Genomic DNA, 17,303 nt, shown 5'->3' with positions numbered 1-17,303 from the left:
GATATTTTCTGTGCAAATTATTCTATCCAAGGGTCAAGAATTATTTACGAACCAAGTTATTAGAGAAACAATATTTGTAATAAACTCTGAAACTGTTATGTTTGAAATGATGTCGATTGACGATAGCTTTGATATTGCAGCTACGCATAGATTTGTAGTTTTTGTTTTTGAATTCTCCTCAAAATGAAAAATTTGCGAAGGAATATAAAACTCTTGTATGGATGCGTCTTCTTTTCCTGAATCATTTTAAGACACATGGGAGATTTGTGAAAAGCTTCCTTGTAAACCTCATTTCAATGATTGGAAGTGGTTACGGTAGGTTGATCCGAACGTACGCGTCATTTAATAGTACATAATCCCATTATTCATTTCTGTCTTATGTCATTATCGGGGCACCCTGTACAGAGAAGCATGTATCATGATTGGTTTAAAGATGGCGGTGTTGATCCTGTTGACTTCGTGTGCCTTAGTTGCCGAGTGTCGAGATTGTGGGCCTAATTTACCTAGTGTTGAGCTCAAGGGCCTTTTCTGTCTAGTGTCGGGCTCTAGGGCCTTCTTTTTCCCCCTAGTTTCGAGCTCATTGCCCTAAGTTACCTAGTGTCGAGCTTATGGGCCTTTTTTGCATAGTGTCGGGCTCATATTGTGCCTACTTTATCACTTGACGAGCTCATGGGCCATATTTGGCTAGTGTCGATATCGTGGGCCATATAGCTCTTGTACCTATTTTACTTGTTTTCCAGCTCATGGGCTGTATGACTCGTGGGTGTAAAGCTCGTGACGTTCCCCCTTTCGTTCTTATAGATTATTCAAGCGGTGAGTCGTGGGTTAGACATCTTGTCCAAGATTGAAAGAACCAGGCGGGAACCGAACCCCAAAGCTCGTATGCCAACGTCGAAATTGTGGCTTAATGTGGCGTACAGTGATCTATTCTTTTAGTCAAATTTCCTTTGATTTCCCTTGTTTTCATTTAAGTATTTTAGTGGTTTATCGTTGTCAGACATCTTCTCATGTATGTCCACCCAATTTCGGTGGGAAAAAAACTACATCCGTACATTTACATCTGTAGCTGACCAGCATGTCTGGGCACATGCAGGCCACGCAGGCAGTTGCACAGAAGCACACTTTTTACTCATACAACACGAAACAGTCAACTCAAGCACGCATCAACTGTACCACTGAAAAGAGTAAGACACATACACTTGTAAAGTGGAAATATAATTTATTGATTTCAATGATTTCATAAATATTCATGTTGTGATCATTGCCATTTTGACATATCCATATGTACAGAATCACATTCCTGAATTGTGCATAGAATTTATTTCATAAACTTTTCGATTGCAGCTATCCTCAAATAAAAAAGAAACAAAAATAAAACGACAACATTTACGTACGTAGCAATTATGGTTGTAACCATGGAAACGGCAGTATAGTATCCACTTTTTCCCCGCCATTAGTGTCTCTAATAATCAGAAAGTACGCTGAACGCGGAGGCACAAAACGATAGAGATTGCAAATTACCCAAAACTTACTTTGCACACGAGTCGACGTATAATGATATCATAAGTTCACATGGTTTGGCACAGGTAGCACTTAGGAACTATACGCAAAAATGTACGTCGATACTGACTTTTGACAGTACAGTTTCAGTGAAGCTGTTACGTGCAACAAATTATGCAGATAAACGAATGTATAAACAAGCAAACAAACGCAGCATACAATTGCTTCGCTTTTCTCACATTCGATACACGAGCCCAAGAAATACGAATGCGTGAAAATAATCATCTAGCCTATAGTTGTCGATGTCACTTCGTTACAACCATGGTAACTAGGCAGTTTAAAAATAGTCTGAAATTGAGGTTGATCAGTTCACAACCAGATTCTGAAATCTACGTAGACTTAGAACAGGAAGCAATCCTGCTGGAAAGAACACAGTGTCCTACAGTGTGAGAAACACAGTGTGAACACATTGTGAACACAGTGTGAATTCTCTTCAAAGTTAAATTCGAGTTTTTTATCAGTGTGAACACATTGTGAATCATCAATTCACAGTGTGACACAGAACAAGACCAGGTGAACACTCTGTGAAAACCAATCCACAGTGTGAAATCATCTCCACACTGTTAAATCCGAGCATTTTCACATAGTCGACTATGTGACCACACTGTCAACACACTGTGAGACACTGTGTTCTTTCCAGTAGGGAAAGTTACATAAATGGTGAGTCCAACTAGAGCATGTGCTTTTTGAAGCCGAGTATCATACAAACAGAACAACGTTTACACTGTAAACAAAGAACCTCTAACAATATTTTCCAGCGCTTCAATCGAAATCATCGATCGTGTCGACTCGTATGACTATATACTAACATACGTTACAACGAAAATAATGCAACAACAACTATAGACTCCTTGTTTGTGATAGTCTTTGGCACGATTGGACAGACTTTGCTGAATCTTGAATATGACAACACTCTTTCAGAAGATAAGTAACAAAAATCTAGATCATCAAGTCATCAAGGGAGTATAACCATGAAATTGTGACGTCAAGAACATCGCCATCTTTAGACAGCTCCACTGTTTTACCTCTCTTACGTATAGATCTGCTATTTTAGGTACATTATACTACTAATGATACTAAATCCTGTGTGGTCCGTAGTGTGTGAAGAGTGGTTAAAAAGCTTTTTTTTTTAATGGAAAACAAGAAATCGATGAATATCAAATTTAATATCAGTAATCGTATCATACACTCAGAATACATAATATTCTCTCTATGTCGGTATCTGCCTGATTCTGACAAAACCCCACTGGTATTGATAAGACAATGGACATGAAAGACACATACGGAAAATTTAAGAATTCCTTTTTTAATGACGCTCGAAGACGACTGGCTTTAAACATATCTCTATTGGCTGCTCAAAATCACGTGACTCGTGCACACAGTTGATTACGAAGACTGAAGAATTTCAATTTAAACTTTGAAGCAGTTTTGCTCCAAGGGCAATAGATATAGGCCCTACTCTGGAAATTAGCTTTGAAAAATGAACTTGAGCAACATTAATTAATGATCGGCTGATGGTGATGCCGGTTATTAAATAAAGGATTGTCACCTCTGATTCGGGTTCTTGATTTGCGCTGAAAAGACCGCTTTAAAAGTACAACAATTAAAAGGACAGCTTCCCACAACGATCGTTTTTTTTTTAATAGAATACCAGGAAAACAGGTCCATTCTTATATGGGTCAATAAGGTCGAATCAACATAATAAGTTGATTGTCTCAACATGTCAAAAGATCAAATTTCAAAAGTTTTTGAAGTAGAGCGGGAGGGTGCAGAGGTTGTGATTCCTAGCAACTGGTTCAAGCTTTTTAAGCACCATCACAGAAAACATTACCGGATTTTAACAATTCAAACACTGGATCAGTGCCTCATACATTTAACATTAAATGTCTCGGAGTTGAAATGACTTGAATAAGTAGACTTTTCAATATTCTAAATTCTATTCAAACATGATTTAATTAAGAGATAATAGAAAGGACACATGAATAAATATGAAATTTCTGTAATTACGTTTTACATACACAGGAATACAAGCATGTTTATCAGCACGATCAAGACTTGTACAATCATAATTTTTTGAAAACAGTTTGCCTAAAAATGGAATGTTTTAGCGTATTCAAAAATTGAAACGATTATACAATCACTGACAATTAAAACGTCTTGGTTTATATTTCCAGAACTAGGCACATGGAAGGAAATTCACTCGTGTCAAAAGTGCAGCAATCAATGCGTTTTACAGAATTTTACAGACAGACAGTCAGACAGATAGACCAACAAACAGGTGTACAGACAACGCCCCAAACTACAAGGGACCATGCACGTGACAAGAAAAACTGAGGAAGATTAATGCACTTGGGTTGCAACCTGCTATATGTCACTTTTCGTCGGTGGTTAAAGTCTTTAAAGCGTTAAGAAGATGACTATTCTCAGAATATTGAAATATTTCAAATCACTATCCTACCAGAGGTTTTTTTTTCTATAATCAACAGAGCTTCTATATTCCAGTGATAAAAATAATAGCAGACCTATGACAGCAATTGCTACCTTTTGTCACTACATTGACAGATTGCTACTTTGTCAGCTGCAATAGTCTTAACCCAATCCCTACGAATATTCTGAATTTCTCACATACTTTGCGAAACAGTCCAACAGATTCCCGAAGGCAAAGGGTAAAATCGCTCTCTTTTAAAGTGGTTTGGTCTACGTTGTGTAGAAGGTTTGTGCGCCTAAGTCAAACAGGGTCTTCTCCGCGGAGGCAGAAGGCGATGTGCTCAGTAACCACGCCGGAGTTACCGGGGCAGCGTACAGTGAGAGTACGATGCTCGTGTCCCGCTCGAACTGCGAACCAGAAGGAGACACGTAACACCAGTCCTTACTTGACGCGAGACGAAAAAGTATTTTGAATCACTCAGTCGTCATTTTGTAAGCTGCAATACTCCTTGACCATAGAGGGGGCGTCCTTTAACCGTCTAATTGAGATGTTGCAGCTGTTGTAGGACCCCAACAACATTCTACGCTTAAGTACTAATTCTCTAATTTTGTTAATACAAAGTTTGCTCTAACTGATGTCAGTATACACGTTCATAATCTCTTCCCGATGGTGATGATAAGTAACTATCACTAATGATATTGCACAACGTAGAGCTTCCTGTTGATTTTAATGTCACTTCACAGGAGTGAAGTCAAACTAATATACACGCCACGAGAGACGCGTGCTGCTTATCAATCTATCCCCATCACTATGCAAATTTTATTCATTGAATGCTTGGGTAACTCTTTTGAATTTAGCAAGAATACAGAATATGGTACCTGCACTAAACATTAATAGCAATGTAGAGGGGTTCCGAGTAAAACATTTTCGCTGTCATATCTCCATACTCATATCTTTTTAATGAATTATTTTGACAGAGACCAAGACCATTAACGTTTAATAATAATGCTATAGCATTTTACTGCCGCCTAGTAGTATTCAAATAGAACTATTGCCATTACGGCTATACCTCGAAGGACTTTCGATAACGATGACATTGTACAAAACTAAAATAAAACATAGATGAAATGTCAAAACACGAGCATCAAAATAGTTTGGAAGATATTAGAAAACACTAGGATCATGAGTGTTTATCTCCACAATGAAAAAAAAAAAAACAACAACAACAATAAACTCCTGTCGTTCTCTATAAGCTCTAGACCTATACCGGAAACGTAGCAAGCAATACGCTTAAATAATCTATAAAGCTAATCTGAATCTGAGTGTTGCAGATGTTGTTAATTTACTATGTCGTCAGATGTATTTTCACGCTGTAAACGTTGAATATAAAAAGCTTTTTTTTTTCACGATGGAAGTATGGAATGCAATGCCTTTTGTTTTTCTATTTACAAATAAAACACTACCCTGCGCTAGTTTTTACACAGCTCCCGCTACACGTAATGAGCACAGACTTAGATATTAATCTCAAATATCCATTAACGGGGATATACGTTTACATTCTTCTTTCTTTTGCACTGCCTGATGGCTGAAAGTCAAATTGTACGATTCGGAAAGTCTTAGTCAGTGTAGGTATAAGAGCTTAGAAAATACTCTAGTCTTCATTCTCAAGTTATGGCCATAAGAATTCATATACTGTTTGCCTAAAATAACGCCGCAGACTTGGAATGCATGCGTGAGCTAGAATCAAGAATAGGAGTCCACACATAGGAAGAAAAAAAGGAACATTAAAATCACTCGGCCATACTATTGCAGTACACACAATATCAAAACGGTATCATCTGAATACAAGTTTTGAGCGCACAGGATTCAGGATTTAAACAACAACAACAACAACAACAACAACAATAACAATAAAAACCTCCTGTATAATACGACTATCCTGTCTAACCGTCAGAGATTTTTTTTCTGTTTTTTATTTTCTTTTCTTTTTTAAAGCAGAATGAGGTTTATGTTTATTGCCTTTGGTCAACGTTGGTTAAGGTAATTGAAGTCATAAGATACGAAATGACAGGCACAATGTAGCCGTAAGATTAACATTTTTTTTTAAATACCTTTTCTATGTATGATTATCATATTCCAAACACTTAATAGACAAAGTAAATTGAAATATATTAGTTCTGAGAGGTAGTATCCCATAATTATTTGCGTGCGAAGTACCGGGCGTTAGCAAGCTCTATAAGGCTTACCATGGCCAGGGAGGTGCAAACTGACATCTTGATTTAAGGTGACATCGGGTAGGAATAAAAATTGAGATTTGCGTACTGAAAGGTGACTAGGTAGTTAATTTACATACCCTGATGAGCTAACGGCTATAGAGCAAAGGTCAGAGCTTGTTTAAACTAATCATGCTAATAGTGTCGTATGACATGCAAGGAAGAGAGAAAGGGGGGGGGGGGACGGGAGAGGGACGGGGGTGGAGCGGAGAGAGAGAATGAACACAGTCTAAAGGAAAGAGAAAAACAAAACCAGGATAAACAGTTCGTTCTAACTGCCGCATAAGGAGGTAGATTTATCTACACAAGCCTAAGCAAAGCAAAGCATCGTAATGAAACTTCCATGTTATTCCTTTGAAGATTTCATTCGTTTTTCACATTTTGCCAGCTAACGAGGAACAATGGATACTACCTTTAAAAAGAAAACAACACTGCGCAAAAAACAAAGTTTTATCACGAGCAATTATTACATCACACGTCAAGTCATTTATCTACACACACAAAAACGTGAAAGTCACCTCATCTGGTTTCATTGGTAAGGCATAAGGCAGCGCTCCCTTCGTGAGCGGAAAAAAAAAACAACATTTGCTCATCATAGTGGTCGAAGGCGAGCTCGTGTCTCGTGTCAATGCACCTTTGGTGAAAACATTTGGCTTTACTCTTCAGAGAATCTCCTACATCACTATGTAAGATTCCGAGTTGGTCCCCACTCATTCACGCTTAAAATGGAATGATTCTTCTATTTTCATATTTCATCCTTGAAAATGATATAGTTATTGATGTTTATACCTGCGGTGCTTTTTCGTCTACATGGTCCTCCACGCGCGGGATTTCCGTGAGCTCCGCGCTGACCGTGGTCGGTGCGCTGTCGTCGTTCTTTTCTTCGTCGTCGCTGGGCGGCCTGTAGGTGACGAGGGCAAGGATGATGCAGAGGATGGAGAGGCCCTTGGCGGACTGGAGCATGATGAGGGTGTAGCGGCTGAAGTCGGCGTTGTTGTAGAGCCAGCAGGTCCGGCTGTCATCACACTCTTCCTCCTCCCATATGAGACAGGTGCGGTCGATCAGCGAGCCGAAAATGATTGGGCCTGGAATGGAGCCTAGTCCCCCCAAGAGTGAAAGAATGACCGGAATAACAATACATGCCATTAGGAAAATCATGAAAACAAGACAAACAGACAACATAAAAACTGTAAAAATGCACTGATACATTAAAGTCCCAATTATTCAAGCTTATCTGATAAAAACTGGTTTTGCAATGGCAGAGATACACAAAAAAAAACCAAGTAAAAAAATGTGGTCTAATAAAGGTGAGACCCACCTTGTGTTTATTAGGACCTCTTTGTTTTTGGATTATCTCAGCCATTTGAAAACCAATTTTCATCAAATAAACTTCGAATTGCATACTCTTGAATATGTCATATAAATGGTTTCTAGTTAAAAGTAGAAATAGTTATAAAAAGTTACACTTTAAATCCCAATCTGTCTCAAAACTATGCCATCCCTTTAACGGCACGATCTATTGAATCTTAGTCTCACTGTTTGAAAAGATAGACACCTGTGGGTGACCCACACATAAACTTTGACTTACCTAAACATCTGTAAATGACGGACTGAACACCCAAGGCGAATATCCTCTGCGAGGGAGCGACACATCTTTGAGAGAAACGCACAAACAGACAAACAAACAGGCAGAAAAAGAAACAAACGGAAGAAAAGAAAACAAGATTGTATCAAATAGCTGTAAAAATTTCACGTCATTTCATCAGAAACAGCCGTCCCAAGAATATATTATTTGTGTTTGATTAATTTGGTGCTTATTTACGTCGAAGTAGGGCAATTTGTCAATCAGTTGCAATAAACACAACTCGCTGAAAGAATTTCACAACTTGCATGAACTTGCATAGTTTATTTGTGTTATTGTTTTGTTTTTGTGTGGGTGCTACGAGTGTTCAAACATTATCATAAGATATACACTGTAAAGTTTTTTGACTGCCAGTTGTAAGGTAGTGATGGAATTGCATTTATGTAATGATTTGGGTTTCTTTTGTCGTTATTCTAAATAATAAAAGCTTTGCGCTTGTCGTCATTTCTCCGCCACGGAACGCGAATCCGCCCCCCCCCCCTCCACACACACACACACACACAATAAAGATTACATCAGAAATATGGCTTACTGTATGAACAGAAATCGAGTTGCAAATCATTTGAGTAAGATTTTGATGCAAACTACAGTCGATCTAAAGTCTCTAATTTATGAGGTGATAGATACATTTAGGGGCAGGGAGGTTTCAGAGGCTTTGCAAACGTCAAGAAATTTTGCATGGTTGACGAGTAATGTCTCCCAAGATCAGAACATAGTGTATGAAATCTTACAATAATAATTATACACTTCAGGGCTTTTTAAGATAGAAATGAAAACTAGTCCTATGTCGTCTGAGATATGCGCTCCCCTTTTGTGCCGAGAATAACGGTTGGATTTCTTTTTTTTAGGTCCAAACAAATCCACTGGGATTCCGCAATACTGTTTTCATCATAAAGAAGTTTCCAGTTTTATCAGTTTAACGAAAGGTCTGATGAATTACCTATCTCTACAATATACCGGCTTTTATGGAATCTAATTTTGATAGTTCCAAAAGGGACACACGAACTTTAAAGACATAATTTACCATTTGCAGATGAAACAAAAACCGAGCATTGTTGCTTTAAAATAATTCTAAAATGTGAGTTGGGGATAGAAACAACCACTGTAAAAATCTGAATCCGTATAATCGATGTTAAGTGTTGTTAAATAAACAAAATGTGAACAATAGTTATAATAAAAATGTTTCCAGACTAAACCGTCTACAGTTACGGATTATTGAGAAATACACTTTTTACAATTTTTTTTTGTGTATTATGCAGATAGGTCCCTGGGCTGCCACGTGCTGAAGCTTTTGCTTATAGTGACAGTCCTTCTTCCGCATAATTTCTCAGATGATTATTTGGAAAATTGGTAATACGATTTATATTTTGTTAATGAAATTAATTTACACATCGACTTTTCTTCTTTGAATCATGTACTTGTAATCTGCTTACTGATATTCCATGTGATATTACTGAAAATAATCTTGATTTATGTATGAAATTGTGTTGGAAGAAAAATCAAACAAACAAACAAACAAACACTGATATCATATCATAATATGCACTTATATGGTAGGATGTTTTGTGACGCAACAGACCTACACATATGCATCAAATGTGATATTTTGAACATTTTTTAAATCACTGCTCCATATAAGGTAAACAGGACCTTTGAAGCAACACTTTAGTTGGGTGTGTGTGCTTACCTTAGCGTGGCGGTCAGTTGAGGAACCGCTATCATAGACGTGACCGTGATAAGAAGAAAGGCTATGACGACAAACATCGTTTGTGACTGACAGCTGTATTCACACCGGCCCCCTGTCCCGTGGCCGTACCCGACCGTCTCGTTGGCGGCTGAAGGTATGCAAGCGCAGTCGTAGTATGTCTGCGGGATGTATCAAAAATGACGTGCAACATGGTCAAAGGACGTTACAAACCACCCCTGTCACACACACAAACAAAAATAAAAAAGACCATAACTACCACCACCACCACAACAACAACAAACAAACAAACAACAACAACAACAGTAGTAGTATAGCAGTAGCAGCAGCAGCAACAACAACAACAATAGCAAATCTACGGTAGGCTCGATATAACAATCGAATGTAGGCTAATAGAATAAAATGAAGGTGTTATCAGTCTGTGTGTTTTGGTGTATATAATATAATAAGAAATTTCCTTTACTTTTGCAAAATGACACAATGTTTCCGTGCAGTTTTGGGCCATATGAAGGTATAAGCTTATCATCACGTTGAATAGACCGATCATCGCGGAATACAAATTTATACTTGATTAGGTTTTTATTTGTCGTATGAAACACTAACAGTGAGTGCTCAACATTAAAACAGACACAGTGCCAAAGCACAGTCATGTGGCTATACTTGGACTTATCTGGGATAATTGCACTTATTGTTGTTGTTTGTTGTTGTTGTTGTTGTTGTTGTTTGTTTTTTTTACTTTTTAAATCATGAAAGTGCTTACCACTGACGAGTCGTCGTCTGAAGAGTTTTTAAACGAGCATCCCGCGTGGCACGGCGAGTAGTACAAAACATCATCATGTCCACATACGGGTTGGAAGTCGTGCGTACATTTACAATCCTCATTGCAGACATTGTCAACCGGGAAATCCTGATCGCCGGACCCGGGGCTGTTATGAGTGGAATTTAGCACGTGAGACACAGACAAGTAAACAGACAGACAGACAGATACATGCATACATATATACAGAACAAAGCATGAAACAAGAGAGAAAGAGAACAAGTTAAACACGTAGGAGGAAAGAAGATAAAAATTAAACAGAAGAAGATATCTTATCATTTATCAAAGTGGAATTAAACAATGTGAAACTTTTACATCCTCCGTTTCAGACCTACAAAGATGCATTTTGCGATAAGAATCAAGGTCTGGCTTTTCCACGGTTATTCAGCATTATTTCTCGTCATCTTTGGACACTATAGTGACTGTCCCAGCTTTGAACTTAAGAATAAACCGGAATTTCATCATTATTAATGTCCTTTTTTGTTGCTGTTATAGTGAAAATTTTTAAGGAGTTGTAATGAGATGGAATGATTATGTAAACTATCACGATTACCCATACTTTATTGGGATCTTCCATCTGTTAGAGACTTCAGAAAGATTGTCTTCTGTTTTTTGAGGGGCCCGGGGTATGCCTTGTTATTCTCAGTAGTGGTTGATTTATTGCTGTTCTTAATCCCCCATATTGTACTTGAAGAATGTTTAATGAAGATAATTGTCCGTTTAGTATTTCAAGTAAGCAGTGGATCCTCTGACTAATCATTAGCACACGATAGTAATTAATACAAGGCAGATAAGAGAACATTTAAAGGAAAATACTTTACATCAATAAGCTTACGAGTATACATGTCGCACAGATACTATACCCCGATGTTTAACGAATGAAAACTTTATGCTGGGATTACAACGAACTAAAATCTCTGCGAGCAACCTCTTGACTAAAAGCAAAAGTACATTGAGCTTTGCCCATCTAACACTATGAAGTGGCATTGATTGCAAGAAAATTGCAAACTAAAGCACAAAAAGGGGTAAAGAGCCTGGATAGAAAATTCTTTCCTTTGATTATGAAGCGATAAGTCTACTTTCAAACAAACAAAAAAGTTAAAAAGCAAGATATTACCATCTCCTCTGACCCACAAAAACTGAATTACGTAGGAGCAAAATCGGGCAAATGCTTACCTAATTTTGTAATCCACCGTAACTCCGGCAAAGTCGATGCTTTCACAGCTCATAAAGAAGACGAATTGAAGACCCAAACTACAGATGAGCACGCCGAGAGTGAACCTCAGCATACCTTTGTATTTTAGGTCAAATCGCTTGACCACCCAGCCACCGAAGAGGGCGCCAATAAAACTTGACGGAGTGACGATGATACCTGAAAGGTAAGTGAAAAGAGATAATGGCTGTGATCCAAAATATTTGCCAGGAGAAAATAGGGACACGGTTAGAGAAGGAGAAGACGAAGAGCAAGAAGTAGGCGACTACTTTATACATCAAGGTTTATCATTCATATTTGTTATTTCAAACACTTACATAATAAGGTAAAGTCTATGACACTTTCTTCAACTGAATTGTCACCTTAGTAGTGATGCTGCGAAAAATGGCTGCGATAGGTAAAAGATGCGAAGATTACTCTCAAAACATTGTGATTAATTCAAGTCTCACAGTGCAATAAACGATGTCAGTTTAACTCTCTCAGTACAACAGACGACTTTTTTTTTTTTTAATGGGGAATAATCCTAATTTGAACGTTTCAACCTTATGGCCTGCAAAATGCCATTTCCGGGAGGATTTTATCCCCTTTGGAACATGGGAACGATCATTCCAAATATCAAGTCCAGTTCTTTTAAATGATGCAAATCTTTGTTAGGAGATCATATGCTTTTAACGAAGCATACCTTTTGGAGCAAGTTAAATCAAATCAAATCAAATCAAATCAAATCAAAACGAAACAAATCAAATCAAATCGAATCGAATCGAATCGAATCAAATTAAATTGTCAGGAAATATAATAAAAACGAGTCAAATCAATATCAAATAAAGCCATTTACAGACATCGCAACGAGTTGAATCAAGTCGATTCAAATCGCTATCGAATAGTGCCTGTTCAACTCCGGTAAGATCAAATGAAATGATATCAAAATCAATATTACTCTGACCCCTTACCCGCCAAAATGGCTGCCTGGCCCGACGTCAGGTTGAACTGCGACTCCATGTACTTTGGGCCGAAGACGCCCACGGCGACTAGGATGAAGGTCTCGCAGGCCGTGGAGATGTTGTTAAACATAAATGGCAGGTTCTTGATCAGCATCCACAAGGCGCGGGGAAACTGGGCGATCGACCCCCAGCCGGTCTTCGTCTCAAACTCCATCCCACGCTGGGTCTCGTGCTTGCGCTGGGCGAAGACTTTTTTCCCGCCTTGTGGGTATTTAAAAAAAAGGTTTGTTTTAATATATTAATAAGGTCTTCTTTATCCAGGGTAGCCTCTTCAGTGTTGCCACTGCTCTACCAGAGGGTCCTACCATTATAACCACCCTAACGTTGCCCGGTACCCATTTATACACCGGAGTCGAAAGGGAAATGGTGGGTAAAAACATCTTCAGGTGTGAGTTTCTTCAATTTGTCTCCCTTTACAAATTTAACAATACAGATCTGTACAGTTCAGCAGTTGCGATCTTAACAAATTCACATTGTAGAGGGAGACAAATTGAAGAAACTCTCACCTGAACCTTCACCCTTCTGAATAATATCTTTCTTTCTTTCAAAAACATCTTGTCCAAGGACGTAACCGCTGGGAGGGAATCGAACTCGGGTCCTCCGATTGGGGATCGGGAGTCTTATATCCACTATAATCATAATACCACAGCGCCCCCATAGTTTTTAAGAGTAGCAATAAGGATTTCGTAATGCCTGTAAGCTGAATATAATCAGTCACTTCGAGCTTGTTTCCATATTACGTGAGAACAGCAAAGATTGTTATCATTTAATGTGAAGACTAAATACTCTGTAGATCTCGATCTAGACCCTAAATGAATTCGGTATTGGTCAAGTTGTGTGAGTGCCGCTGCTCGCGACGATTCGATTCGTACACGTTCGTCATTGAGTGTGTGCACGGGCTGTGAAAGTTTTGCCTGCCGTGGTAGACCCTCATCGAATAGTACATGTGTAAATTGATAAGTATGTAAACGAGTGCGAAAAACAAAACAATGCAAAACAAAAAATCTGACAAGGAGGAGAGGGGGAAGAGAGAGAATCATATTCACAGGAAAGAGACAAAAAAACAATGAATATTCTGTGATATCTCATCAGTCATGCGCAACAGTGATCAATGTTATTGCGGGTTCCATATGGAAGACCGGATGCACAACTGTATTGGTGTAGGCTACCTATATAAAATGATGGGGATGTATTTATTTCTCAGCCCCCAACCCCCTCTGTTATATTTGTTGCTATTAAAGGCCCCTAAATTTATCTTCAGACTGATGGTATATTATTTTGTTTCTCAAACCTACCCCTCTTTTCTTCATACTAGTTTCAAAGATTCACTGTGCATATGCATTTTCCGACCTCTCTCGACCCCTTCCTTTTTCAAATGCATGACTCGTGTATTTCTTCCCTTCCTCGATCACTGCTTGAATTATCATACAATTTATTTGTTTCTTACGACTTTCTCTGCCTCTCCCCTCCTCTCTTTCTCATTTCAAAACTTCACAATGTTTGTCTACATTTTTTTTCTACATTGATCAGTTTGTCTAGAAACACTGTACAGTCACGTGCAAATTAGTATGAAGGAAAATTATACCACTATTGCATTAATTCATTATCACTTTATTCACTTCTTTTTGTTCAAACACTTTTTTCATGAAGGTTTATACAGAGATAACCTGATCCTCCAATATCCAAGAAGTATTGTAATACAAACTAGAACTATCACTCAATGTGATCTATACCCCCTACTAACAAAGTAACTGACATTTGCCATATCTCACGTCAAGTGCTCAAAACCTGAGTGAGTAAAGTAAATAAATCAACAATTTCTATGATTTTCATTAGAAATACTTTTACCATAGTAACACAATGTTTAACATTAAAAAAAAATAAAGTTTGCCCAGCTAAATATCATAACTGTCACCGCGATGTGCCAAATCTCAAGTCAAATGCTCAAAACTGAGGGAGTTAAGTGAATTCATGATGTCATTGTATTACGATTTTCATTCAAAATAAACTTAGGCTGTCACCATATTGTGTCGAGCCCACTAATGTCAATAATATTCGACCACTAATGTGGCTGTCGTATCTTTAAGCATTTACACTCCCAATACAATGTGCCATAATTCAGTCAGATCATTTGATTTTCTTTATTCCGAGTGGTTCCCAATCGACGTGTTCTCTTACTCTTTTCTTTAATCTGTATACACGCAATCTCAGTTTTATATTCGAAAAGACACACTGTATGTTCCATTCTCTTGCAAAACAAAAAGAAATGACTGTATTTCATTTTTGTAACATATGATCGATGCAGAAAATTCCGGATAAATTCATTTGAATTTGGATCGTGTAATGTCATAACAACCACTAATGTCATAAGACGACGACAAATGTCATAACGACCACTAATGCCATGACACGTCAACGACAAATGTCACAATGACCACTTTAATGTCATAACACGTCGACGACAAATCTCACGATGACCACTAATGTCATAACACGTCGACGACAAATGTCATAGCGACCAATAATGTCATAACGTCGACGACAAATGTCAAAATTTCCATTTTTTGCTGCAAATGTCATAAGACGTCGACGACAATAATGTCATAACCATAATCTCATAACACGTCGACGACAAATGTCATAACGACCACTAATGTCACAACACGTCGACGACAAATTTCATAATGACCACTAATGTCATAACACGTCGACGAGAAATGTCATAACGAACCAATAACGTCGACGACAAATGTCGAAATTTCCATTTTTACTGCAAATGTCATAACACGTCGACGACAAATTCATAGCGACCACTAATGTCATAACATGTCGACGACAAATATCAAAATCGGATTAACCACAAATGTCATAACACGTCGACGGCAAATGTCAAAATTTCAGTTTTTACTGCAAATATCATAACATGTCGACGACAAATATCATAACGACCACTAATGTCATAACACGTCGACGACAAATTTCATAATGACCGATAATGTTCTAAGACGTCGACGACAAATGTCATAACCACTAATCTCATAACACGTCGACGACAAAATAAATGTGAACATTTGTTTTTTTACTGTAAATGTCATAACACGTCAATGACAAATGTCATAACGACCACTAATGTCATAACACGTCGACGACAAATTTCATAATGACCAATAATGTCATTAGACGTCGACGACAAATGTCATAACCACTAATCTCATAACACGTCGACGACATAATGTCAAAATTTCTGTTTTTACTGCAAATGTCATAACACGTCAATGACATAATGTTAAAATCGAATTAACCACAAATTTCATACCGCGTCGACCACAAATGTCATAGGACCTAACGCATCACAGGGGAGGATCCAGGAATTCTGTAAAGGGGAGGCACCTTAACAAAATCAAAGGTTGATGCAACCTCCTCCCTTTTTGAGTTGTATTTCTTTTATTTTAACAAAAATAGAGACGGGGAGGGGCGCCGCGCCCCCTCTAGATCCGCGACTGCTTCAGCCACAGGTTAATGGTAAAACCCGATGCTTGCATTACAGGGAGGCGACTTTTCAAAACTACAAGCTGGCGCAACCCCTATTTTTTTCTTTTTATTTCTGTTGTTTTAACAAAAACAGAAAGGGGGCATCAGAGGGAGATGCACCCGTCTCGATCCGCTATTGCGTCATCCACAAATGTCAAAACTCATTGCTTGCATTTCATGGGCGGATCAAGGAATTCCGTAAAGGGGAGACACCTTTTCAAAATGAAAGGCTGGCGCAACTCCATCCCCCTAATTATGTTCTTCTTATTTAATTTGTTTAAAAAAAAAGAACAGAAAAATGGAGGGGTGCGGCAGTCTTTACTTTTGTAAAGGCGCCTCCCCTTTACGGAATTCCGTGATCCACCTCTGTGACGCATTCTGAAATTTGTGATAAATTTGGAAAATTTGACATTCATGGTCGACGCGTTATGAAATTTGTGGTTAGTTCGATTTTAACATTTGTCATCGACGTCTTATAATATTTGTGGATAATCAGACTTTGATATTTGTCCGATGTTACGACTTTTGACGTCGACGTGTTATGACATTAGTAGTCGTTATGAAATGTGTCGTCAACGTGATGACATTTGCAGTAAAAATGGAAATTTTGATATTTGTCGTAGACGTGTTATGACATTTGTGGTTAATCCGATTTTGACATTTGTCGTCGACGTGCTAATCCGATCTTTACATTTATCGTAGACGTGTCATGACATTACAGTGGTCATTATGACATTGTCGTCGACATGTCATGACATTAGTGGTCGTTATGACATTAATGTCGTCGTCATCTTATGACATTAGGGAGCTTTAGATTTTAGACGCGCGGACGTTCAAAGGGGAAAAAAAACATGTTCTGAGCGTGCGCAGAAACGTACGTCAAGTTGACGTGCGCTTCTGCGCACGCTCAGACCATGTTTTTTTTTTTTTTCCCTTTGAACGTCCGCGCGTCTAAAATCTAAAGCTTCCTGTTAGTGGTTGTTATGACATTACACGATCCTAATTCAAATGAATTTATCCGGAATTTTCTGCATCGATCATATGTTACAAAAATGAAATACAGTCATTTCTTTTTTGTTTTGCAAGAGAATGGAACATACAGTGTGTCTTTTCGAATATAAAACTGAGATTAC

The 17,303-nt window shown here is 38.2% G+C and overlaps 1 protein-coding gene across 1 annotated transcript in view; it reads right to left on the bottom strand.

The window, feature by feature from the left end:
- Positions 1–6,120: 6,120 nt before the first annotated feature.
- The window catches only part of LOC139711307 (uncharacterized), a 43,952-nt gene continuing 32,769 nt past the window's right edge, over positions 6,121–17,303 (bottom strand). The window contains exons 2-7 of the mRNA XM_071623210.1: positions 12,589–12,840; positions 11,602–11,797; positions 10,369–10,534; positions 9,591–9,769; positions 7,850–7,914; positions 6,121–7,358 (exon numbers count right to left, since the gene is read on the bottom strand). Coding sequence (XP_071479311.1) covers positions 7,045–7,358; positions 7,850–7,914; positions 9,591–9,769; positions 10,369–10,534; positions 11,602–11,797; positions 12,589–12,840 — 1,172 coding nt within the window. The 3' untranslated portion in view covers positions 6,121–7,044. The remainder of the gene's footprint in view (positions 7,359–7,849; positions 7,915–9,590; positions 9,770–10,368; positions 10,535–11,601; positions 11,798–12,588; positions 12,841–17,303) is intronic.

This window comes from Diadema antillarum, unplaced genomic scaffold, assembly GCF_040938485.1.
Source record: "Diadema antillarum isolate AM-2024a unplaced genomic scaffold, OU_Dant_1.0 seq00001639_RagTag, whole genome shotgun sequence".
Lineage (NCBI taxonomy): Eukaryota > Metazoa > Echinodermata > Echinoidea > Diadematoida > Diadematidae > Diadema > Diadema antillarum.
The sequence above is the reverse complement of the archived record's forward strand: the minus strand, read 5'-3'. Positions and strand labels throughout refer to the sequence as shown.